Below are 11,344 nucleotides of genomic sequence, written 5' to 3' on the forward strand. Positions count from 1 at the left end.
ATTAAGCGACTTCTAAGACTCAAGTAACTTCGAGAAAAACTATATCATCTTTTTGTTTGGTCAAACATATGGAATCACAGTCAAATTTGTCGAGCGTTTATGAGTTGGACCAACTTAAGATTGGGCAAACCTTGTAAGCAAAGAGAACAAAAGACATGAACCAATCAACACAGCTCAAGTCAAGAAGATACATATAGAAAATCGGTTTATCAAAATTAAACAGAAGAACGACTTAGAAAAAGCTTTATTGGAGAGGTTTATTCAGAATTTTGTTCACCCTTAAGCAGCTTGCTAGCTACCTATGATGTAGATAAATCAGGTTACTGGGTCCATTCATTTATTTAAGATTGTCAGATGTTAGGGTTAGCTGAGCTCAGACTGAGACAATAAAGAGGCCAAACTGCAGAAAAATAAATGGCGTAGGTTAAAGAGGTTCATCAATCAACATCAAATCATTTCACTGTTGCATTTGGGATTAGCTTTTTCAACAGGATCTTGTCAGACTGCCTTCTTCATGACTGCTGGTAAAAACCACATTGATCTTTTTTATGTGATACTGTAAGTCCATAAAAAACTGAACAGCTGTTTTTAGGAAGTGCATTGATGTGCTCAATCCAATGTACAGCCACTGTTATTCAGCAATAAACTAATAATATCTTAATGATGAGATCGTTCCTGAATGTTGATATCTCAAGAACGGTTCTCACTACTAGGATGTTACTGCTTTGAATTGAATCATCACTTGCAATACAAATGATGATAAAAGGGAGTAATAATCTGTGTGGCAAATATTTGTTATTTTGAAAAGGCAGAGTTAAAGGGCTCAAATGTAACTCCATTCCATGCTTATTAGGCACCCACATTCTCATTGGGGTTGGAAGGCCTGCACCTGCAGTACAGGGAGAATAAAGGATGTATGTATATGTAAAGTAAAAGTATCAAAGCCATTAGGTTAGTAGCTAGTTGCAATCCATAGTATATAGAATTTGAGCTATAGCTGTTGTTTATATAATATGTGATTTTTTAAATTCAATATTGGAGAAGATTCATTTAATTTACTTTGATAATGTACAAACATAATTTAATACACCCATCAACCAACAATCTTAATCAACAACGCCACTCTAAATCAGAAGAAATAAAAGTTTAAAAATATCGAAACAAATACATACTTTTGACACAGACTAAATCATGATAAAATCCCATGGTTGAGGAAATAAGATGGTACTGATTGTTTTTTGAAGTTACATGACACTAGAATAGACAGGAGCGTATGAATCAAAATGAAGGAATCATCTAAATCATCTAAGCAGTCCATCGAAGGATATTTACTACAAATATAAAGAAGTAAAAAAAGAACGATCAAGTCAAAATAGAGTCCACTAGTAATGTTCCAAAGGGGGGCATCATTTGTCGTTCCCCTTCACAGGAACTTGCATCTCAAGAAGCAGATAAAATCACTGATACAACTGCAGATAACCAGTGACCATAATTTTGAAGGCAAAACTATCCAGTGAGTCTGAATAAACAGGCAAATATTTAAATCATCTCATTCACCCTTTAATACTTTTCCTTTCTGCAGTCATCACAGTTCGAGCTCTTCCATCTTTACACTTCCAGCTGCATGGATGCAACAATTTCACTAGAAATGTTCCCATTTCTTTGAATGCGAAGACACACTAGTTATGCAAGAAAACCCACAATATGCATGCACTCATGAATCAAGGTTACAAAATAAATCCATGGTGTCAAATGTCGAGCTTCTGCTTGAGATTGCAGGTTCAATCACTTTCTAGTTTACCAAGAGTGCTCCATATATAAAAAATGTTATGTGTTTAGCTCCAACATGTCCATTCCATGTACTGTTCTGCCCCTTTTATGTGGTCTACCACGCATGCCAGATGTACCAGGTAAGGTATTGGATGTTGCAGTTAGCACATGTTGTGGATGCTCATTCAGATAAAACCCAGGAAATGCATGCCTATTCATTCCCTCTCCTAGAACTTGCTGACTGATGTTCCCGTTCATGCTTAGGCCTAAAAAGTTCTGCATACCAGAGAAATTTTGCACGGCTGCTTGGTTTTGCATGCCCATGAGTGGTTGCATGCTGGATGAATTGAGATTAGTGTTTGCGGTATCCTGCATAACCATAGGAAGATGCATACCTAATGTAGACGCTGGTGTCTGCATAGTAGTCGAATTCATCATTCCTGCTGAATTTTCATATGCCGTGCTGCCACAAACTGAACCTCTGTATGCACAAATTCCTCGATTGCCTAGCTTCATGTGGCTATCAAAATTAAAGCTGTCGACTCCTGAAGCAGAAATATCCTGGTTTACACCTCTGGGATTCTGCTCAGCATTGTTCCACATCATAGTTAAGGCAACAGAACTTTGCAAATCTTGGTTTTGCATCCCAATCAGACCAGGAGCTTTTTCTTCACCCAATATGTGCAGAGCATTGACCTGATTTGCCACAGTGTTCGAGCTCTCAAAACCCGGAGAGCTTCTAATTTCTACACCTCCTCTGCCTCCTGCCCCATCCTTAGTGCCACTGTCAATACTCAGCCTACCAAAAACCGTTCCTGATCCCCCACTGGCTTGGCTTGTGTAATTCACTCCTATGCCACCACCAGTTTGTGGTGCCCCAAATGTCATCTGACCTGGCACCTCATTTGGCGTCCTAAAACCAACAAGTCTATCTCTCCCGCTTTGAATTCCTAAATGCAATGCCTCTACAGACCCATTCTGCACGGTCATTGGCATTCCTCCCCTAGAACCTCTGCTATGGTTTCCAATGTTCATTCTTCCATCGCAACTACTTGCCATTCCTGTACCAACATCAGCTTGTCCAGAACTTTGCTGAGCACAAAATCCTAAACCCACTTTATCAGAATTGTCATTCTCCTTGCCAAAGGCAACGTCTTCTCCTCCCCTGCCACAACCTTGGGTTTCAAAGTTCAAGTCCCTGCCAGTTTTCTGGACATCAAACTCCGCACCATCTACAAGGCTGTTCTGCTCAGCAAATCCCGTCCCACCGCTGCAATTGGTTTCACCTCCGAAATTTATTTCACCGCCTTCATTACCCAAGACAGCAATTCCCATACCACTGCCATTATGAGCAGAGCCTTGCTGTTTTTGGAATTCCATCTCCTCTCCACCCTCCCCACCAAAGCTGACCCGCACACTGGGACTTCTAGATCCCTCGTACATGATCTTCTGCATCTCTTGCCGCATCCAAATTAGCATTTTTTCCCTAGTCTCCTTGAGTTCGGCCATTATTGACAGCATATAATTCCGATTGCCATCCAAAGTGAGAGGCTCATGACCAATTCTGTTATAACCATAGATGTTACCAATCTGGTTTGTTTCTATTTGGGTGGCTTCCAAGTGCATAATGGGATCGCTGCACTGCATTTCCACCATATCATCCTTCTGTCCCGGTAGTGCATGCTCATCAGTCCTAACTTTTTCCAGCCCACTGCTCGTTGCAGGCTCAAGAATCTCCCTTCCCAGAAATTGAAGCTCATCATTGTCCCCCACTCCTTCAGTTCCACCGGATTGCCAATCTGAATGGCAATTCCTTCGTTTCAGTGCAGTTGCAGAGCAGGAGCTTGAGTCCCACTCATTATTAGATGAATGACTCTGGTCATTCAAAACATTTTTCTTCCTTTTACTATCCCATTCTCTATAAAATTCCGATCCCTGAGGCATGATAAACACCCCCCACAAAAAAAGAAAGAGAGAATAATTAAAAACAGACACTCCCTACAGGTCTTTCACAGTGATGGAAACAAAACATTAAGTATTGAAATTCTAAGACACAGATAGAACCAAGAAATACAGTGGCAATATATACCCTCTCATCACTTAGCCCCCTGGTGTTTCAGACCACAGATAGCATAGGCTGCAAGCTTCATGGATCTCCCAACCATTCTTATTCCCAAGGAAAAGCCCTCCTCTGAAATGCCCACCAGCCATATCAGACCAGGTTGGAGATACGAGAAAAGCAAGCAGCTGGGATTGCAAGTGTAGTCAACCTCCAACAACAGCAATCACACAAACACTATGATGGCGATGACGACGCTACTTCCGGCACAGATGACATCTAACACAGGAAGACCACCACATAAAGAGGAAACAAGGAGACCAACCCAACCTCAGAACTGATGGAAATTCAGCGAACCCGCTTCACAGCATGGCAATTTCCCCAGGTACCACCAAATATATCGCTACAGAAAAACGATTCCCCACGCATCCATTGAAGACAGTGCATAAAAATAGCAACTCCCCAAGTACCCACTAAAAACAGCGGCAATTACCCACCAAAAGCACTGCCACACAATAGCAATCCCCCAAGTACCCACCAAAAGCTGTGCCACAGTGAGACGATTCCCCACATACCCAAAAACAGTGCAATCAAAAAGGATGGATGTCAGTGCCTCCCATAAAGATTCCAGTACCCCCAATTCCAGTACAAAATCATCACCAATAATAACAACCAGCAGAATTCTAAGAGGAGAAATATGATGGGAAGACAAACTTCAATAAGGTGATTATGATAACGATGAGGCCCCCCTTTCCCAATAAAAGGAAAAAATAGCGGAAATTTCAATTTTCTGTGCAGAAAAACCTGGTTAAAATTAGAGCACTAACCTTTATTATTTGTGCTTATTTCCCATGGCCATCCCCAAATAAGAGCACTAACCTTCATTATTTGTGCTCATTTCCCATGGCCATCCCCAAATAATCCTCATCAATTCAATCCCCTTGCCTTTCTCCTTCTCACTGTACATTCATCGCTTCCATGCATTTCTCCTCGACCGTATGTATGCTCTGTGCTGCATGTGTCTCACTTATGCTTTTATACGAATACCATTATTCGTAGCCATGGCTATTGATTTGTCGCCTTGTGGGCGTGTGCTGTAGCAGAGATTGTTGCACCCTCCCTTATTTAAAGAGACTTCAACTATCTGGAATGACAGGACTTTCCCTCAACTGCCACTAACCATCGCCAATAAATACACACGCTCTATATTTATTTCTGTATATTTATTCTAGATTTTCACTACAATTTGCTATATATGGCACAGTGCCTTCCTACCATATGCATGCCAGTCATCCTTTTTTTCAAATCCGAGGATTACATTCAGAGCAATTACAGTAATGAAAACACACAGCGCTAAATCCAAATAATAATTAGTTACAATATTGACCACCACCTACATTAAGACATGGGAATCAAACAATAGTTGGTATTACGATGGATCCTTATCACATGCTGTTGGGCGAAAGCAGTGTGACTTAATCTGATCAAACCTCACATGGAAAAGGAATTTGAATATTTTTTGACCCCAGATTCACGTGGGACTGAAGTTTGGATTTTATTATGGGCGGTTTTAAAATTTAATGGGTTTCTAGAGGTCTGAATTGATATGTTTTCCTTAGTACTATCATGTAAAGTTATTTTTCATAGTTTTGATTATTATTTTTTTAGGTTAATATTTAAATTTTATTGTATAAAATAATTTAAATATATTAAATAATATTTGTAAAATAAAAATATGAAATTAAGTTTATTTATTAATAATTACTCTGGATTTATTTTAATTCCAGATTTATTAAGGGTTGAGAGAGATTGATAGCTCCTTACTCTAAAAGAGTTTTTAGACTTGCCTCTCCGGTTTGATTTCTCTAGAAGTTTGGTGGATTAAGAATTAAGATGGATCTAAGTTAACTTAATAATTATAATTATAAATATAAATGTAATAATTTATTGATGATTTTATTTATTAATTATTTTATTTTATTTTATTTTTATGTAATTTATCCTAGTCAAAATGTTAAATGGGACATTATAATGTCTTGTCTCTACTATACTAGCTAGAGAGGGTCTCTAGGGAAATTTTTGTTTATAAATTTGAATAATATATGTAAGATCACAAAATAAAAAATATTATACTAATAATATTTTAGTGATCATTTTTTTCCCAAGTTCGATTAATCCACATGGTAGATTGAAATTAGTTTGATGGATTAGATTTGTGATTGAAATTAGTTAGATGAATTGTATAGTAGGAGTTCTCATCTTTATGATTTGCATCCAATAATGGGGACATTGAAGGAAGATTGCTTTTCTCCAAGACAAGTTGTTCATCCAAATTCAATTATCATTGAAACATGTTTATTAATAGAGCTTTTCTCCAAGGAAGGTTGATCATCCCAATATAACTATGACTAAAACATGCTTATTAATGGAGCTTTGTTTTGTATCCTATTCCATTTACAAAATCCTAACAAGTATCAAAACTCATGAAACATTCATTAAGAGTTAAATTTTCTTTCTTATGATGACTTGGTTACCTAGTATAATTTTAGAAGTGATTATTGATGATATGTGATTCGTTTTGCTAATTTCAATCACTCTCTTCACCTCTATGAGCATCACCTATAGTAATTAGTGTGGAGTAGACTATCCAAACTTGTAAAAAAATTGTCAATCATATCTCTTAAAACTTTTGAACATCACTTAATATAATGAATGCAAAGTTGACCATTAAAATTAATGAAAAAATCATTATTAAAAAATAAGTCCAATCCCACCTCCTCATCTTTGTAATCATTACCTGATGTAATAAGTGGTAAGTAAACTATTTAACTTCGCAAATCATAAAATAATATCATTAATTCCACTTCATCATATAATATAATAAATGTCAATTAAACTACTCTGATTCATGAAAATGTAATATGTCAATAAATTTACTAGAAGTCAAGGGTCTTTTCTCTTTCCTACAATCCATAGCTCTAATTTGTAGATTTAATGGTTTTTGGCCCAAGGCTACAGATTTACACTAGTGGGTATACACAAATTAGAGAAACAAATGCAATCTCTATCTTTGTGCAAAGGGATTTTGTGTGGTTCAATTTGATAATCAAGAGGACTTGGATTTTGTCATAAAAGAGGGCCCTTGGTTTTGGGGAAGTGCGAGACTGTTCACAACTCCATGGTTTCCAGTCTTTGATGTTACGTCAATGGTGGCCACAAAGATGTCAATGTGGGTGAGGATCCACAATATCCCCCTCCCATTTGGCACCATCAAGTTCTCGAATGTATTAGAAACAAGTTGGGGAAATATTTAAAGATGGATAACGATAGAATGGAATAAGGAATCTTTAGTTTTTCTAGGATCTATGTTGAGATAGATCTTAGTAAAGACCTTCCAGATCGCATCCACTTGACGCATCAAGATTTCAAGTGGGCTCAAATGTTAGATTTTGAAAATCTAGCCTTTCGATGTCTGATCTGTCATCAGACAAGGCATTTGTGGAATACATGTCCCCAAGGAAAGAAAAAGGCTAAGAAAAGAAAACAAAAGCGAAAGGGATGGAAATTTCTAGGTTCTCCTTCTTCAAATGACAAAGATGAGGAATTAGATGAGAATCATCAACAACCAGAAGAATAGAATCAACAAGACTTACAAGTGGGGAAGGGTGAAGAAAAGCATAATGATGCTACAAGACATGTCGACAACTCCAAGGACTTAGAGGTTTTGCAGGCTTCAGGGAAACAACAGGAGAAAATGGGCAACAACCAAGGAGCAGTCAAAACAAAGAGAACACATGCATCTGAGAGTTTTGACTCAGATAAAGAAGTACCAGCAAAATTAGCAGGAAAAGATCTACTAATTGTAATGGCTACTCCCAATCAAGGACTTTGGCAAAAGTTGGAGAAAAAGAAAGGAAAATGGGGGAAAATAAGTGATTACTATCACATTTAATCCTCAAAAACTTTATGAATTTTTAATTTTTATTTGTTTTTATTTATGTGTATTGGCTGAAAGATTGACCAGATCGAATGCCTTAGGCATCTACAAAATGTAATTTTGTTCCTTGGTTGAATAAAACTACGATTTTTTCCTTGGAAAAGAAATCATGAAAAGGTAATTATTAATACATAATATTGATTTAAAAAAATTTTAAAACTTGAAATACAAGTTTAATAGACAATTTAAATGTCAAATTCTTGATATAATTAATTTTAAAATATATCATTAATTGAAAATTTCCGTACCTAATAAGGGTGGCACGCAAGGGGGGGTTGTGATTTATTGCCTTGAAAGAATAATAATCAAAACCTTATCTTAGAGTCTCAAATACACATGTAACAACCAAGCAGAAAGCTATGCCATGCTCCAAGGAATCTTTATAGTAGTATCACTTCACATGGACAATCTGTTTATAATAAAGGACTCCAAAAGCACCATAAAACACCCGCATTACAACACTTCTCCCCTCAATCCTTAACTCCAACCAATATTCTAACATATATGACCATGATTGGAATCCCTCCTAAAGGTATTATTTTCATGTTCTTTGCTCCAACAACTCAATAATGGATTAATTGATCCCTAGGAAGTGGGGAACCCCACTAGAACCTTGTGAATCAACTCAAGAGTTTCATTTCAACTGGTTCCTTGATGACCAATCAACAACCCAATTAGTAACCACACTGCAAATTTTGATTTATCGCGGACTTCAACTTCAACACACCAAATTAAATTTTATTTGATTTTAAAAGTGTTTAAATACATACAATATCATTTCCCTAATTTAATATAGTTAAATATAATTATAAAATAGTTGATATAAATTTAAATCTTGATAATATTTTACTTAAAAATGATATACCAACACGTTGATGTCTATCTTTTGCATACAAAATTTGTGCTTAGTATAATTTCTTAATTATCATTAAAAAAAATAAAAAATAAATAAACGATTCTTAATTACCACGTCAATTAACTCCACAAAACCAATTCCTGTTATAAAAAGACCATGGATAATTTCAACCGACTTAGTGTAAAAATGTCAAAATGTCATTAATTAGCTTAGTGTGGAAATTTCATTGAAATAACGTTCATACCATCCGACCATCACCTATTCCTATCATAAGAAGACTATCGGATTGCACCCAAACCTGAATGGGCTGGTGTGAAAATACCATCCATTCCATTAATTAAGACTAAAGAGAAATGGAGAAATGTCATGGCCACCCATGTTTGAGCATGTAAGCATTGACATTATTGGGATTCTTATCAAATAAATGAGTTTGAACGGAATGAAGGGGGTCACTCAAGGGTCCACAAATCTCCATTGTCTTCGTACTTCTCAATTTAAACTATATATTAAAATAATTAATATATATTTTAAAAGAGGAGCATTATTTTGTGCCCAATCTTAGATAAGTTAGAATAAAAAAGTATACATGGAAGTCCATAATGTGATGTCAGGTATATTATAATAGTCCAACTAATATGTATTACTCTTACTTTTGTAATGGTTTATAGTCAATGTTTACAAGTCCTTTATTCTAGATTCTAGAATATGTTGTATACATCAATTTAGATGTTATGGTTACCTAAACCGAATCTTTTGAAATATGCAAAGTTGGTAATTATGTCATACTCAAAAAATTGTAATGTTTAGTTTAGACTCAATGAAACCAATTGTGCTATGACAATGTATGGTATAAAGTATATGGTTTCTCTAACGTATGTTTTAGAATAAATGCATCAATTCTTATCACGTAGAGCTGGATTTTATCGAATTAGTTTGAAATTTAAAGGATGATTTTAAAGGTTAAATTATCAAAATATGATTTTATTTCATAAAATTGGTTAAAAATGAATTATTTAATACTATAAAATAAATAAATATATATTTTTAAAATAATAATTAATAAAGGAAAATTTTCAAAATAAATTTAATAAAAAATTAGTAAGCATTTATAACATTTCATTGGTTTATACGTTTAACTTTTCTTTTGAAAGTTGTGATGTAAAAAAAGTTTCCATCTATCTTTATTATGTATGAAATTTTGATTAAAAACTTTTCAAATGAATTGAAGAGATACCATCAATCTAATAATCTGGATTTTGAAAAGAAATGATTTTATGGCTTAATTTAATAATGGATAAATATTAGAAAATAATAATTATATTATTTTAATTTATTTAAGGAATATAGAAAATATATTTTTTAAAATATTATTTATTTATATTTATAATTAAATGTAATAATTATTTTATAAAATTATAATATTTAGAAGTTTTTATTGTTATAGATTTAATTCTTTTTAGTATGTTATTATTTTTTTTAATCTAGGATAATCGGTAACTGGTGAGAGTTATCCTGAACAGATCCAGATCAAATCTAACTGGGTGCCACTATAAACCTAGGCTAGGTGCAATAGCCTGTAAGCCGCACAATAGCAGGAAACTTATGATATTATGGCTTAATTTAATAATTGATAAATATTAGAAAATAATAATTATATTATTTTAATTTATTTAAGGAATATAGAAAATATATTTTTTAAAATATTATTTATTTATATTTATAACTAAATGTAATAATTATTTTATAAAATTATAATATTTAGAAGTTTTTATTGTTATAGATTTAATTCTTTTTAGTATGTTATTATTTTTTTTAATCTAGGATAATCGGTCACTGGTGAGAGTTATCTTGAATCTAGACTATAAACCTAGGCTAGGTGCAACAGCCTGCAAGCCGCACAATAGCAGGAAACTCTTATGCCTCACGTCTGCTATGGGGTCGCCTACTCTTCTAGCCAAGACACAACACTAGGTGCTGCTATGGGGTCGCCTACTCTTCTAGCCAAGACACAACACTAGGTGCAACAGCCTGCAAGCCGCACAATAGCAGGAAACTTATGCCTCAACAACTTATGCCTCAACAAGAGGCGAGAGTTATCTTGAATAGACTATAAACCTAGGCTAGGTGCAACAGCCAAATCTAACTGGCTCCCACTATAAACCTAGGCTAGGTGCAACAACCTACAAGCCGCACAATAGCAGGAAACTCTTATGCCTCACGTCTGCTATGGGGTCGCCTACTCTTCTAGCCAAGACACAACACTAGGTGCTACTATGGGGTCGCCTACTCTTCTAGCCAAGACACAACACTAGGTGCAACAGCCTGCAAGCCGCATACTAGCAGGAAACTTATGCCTCAACAACTTATGCCTCAACAAGAGGCGAGACGTCCGCTATGGGGTCGCCTACTCTTCTAGCCAAGACACAACAGGTCATATATACTCAATGAGATTTGAACCCTCATCTCATGGGTTTCACCTAGCGAAACTTACCGTTAAACCACATATCACTGTATTTTTAGTATGTTATTATTATTAATATTTAATTTTAGATTTACAAGGACATACATATTCTATATTTTTCTAGTTTTGAACCTATGAATTTTTATAAAGAAACGTATGCTCCTAATCATTAGGCCTACTCAAGTTGTATATGATAAAATT

General features: G+C 35.2%; 1 protein-coding gene across 1 annotated transcript; it reads right to left on the bottom strand.

Moving 5' to 3' along the window:
• Positions 1-1,189: 1,189 nt before the first annotated feature.
• LOC149152734 (uncharacterized) lies at positions 1,190-5,122 on the bottom strand. The gene is made up of 2 exons (XM_089439531.1): positions 4,657-5,122; positions 1,190-4,373 (listed from the first exon to the last, which is right to left on the bottom strand). Exon 2 carries the CDS (start codon positions 3,712-3,714, stop codon positions 1,828-1,830), a length of 1,887 nt encoding a protein of 628 aa, XP_089295657.1. The 5' UTR covers positions 3,715-4,373; positions 4,657-5,122; the 3' UTR covers positions 1,190-1,827.
• Positions 5,123-11,344: the final 6,222 nt, after the last annotated feature.

Source organism: Pinus tabuliformis, chromosome 9, assembly GCF_031772625.1.
Source record: "Pinus tabuliformis cultivar Carrire ecotype Pingquan chromosome 9, CPIR1, whole genome shotgun sequence".
Lineage (NCBI taxonomy): Eukaryota > Viridiplantae > Streptophyta > Pinopsida > Pinales > Pinaceae > Pinus > Pinus tabuliformis.

Excerpts from the sequence above, each read along its gene's own strand:
- LOC149152734 (XM_089439531.1), bottom strand. The coding sequence starts at position 3,714 with ATGCCTCAGGGATCGGAATTTTATAGAGAATGGGATAGTAAAAGGAAG.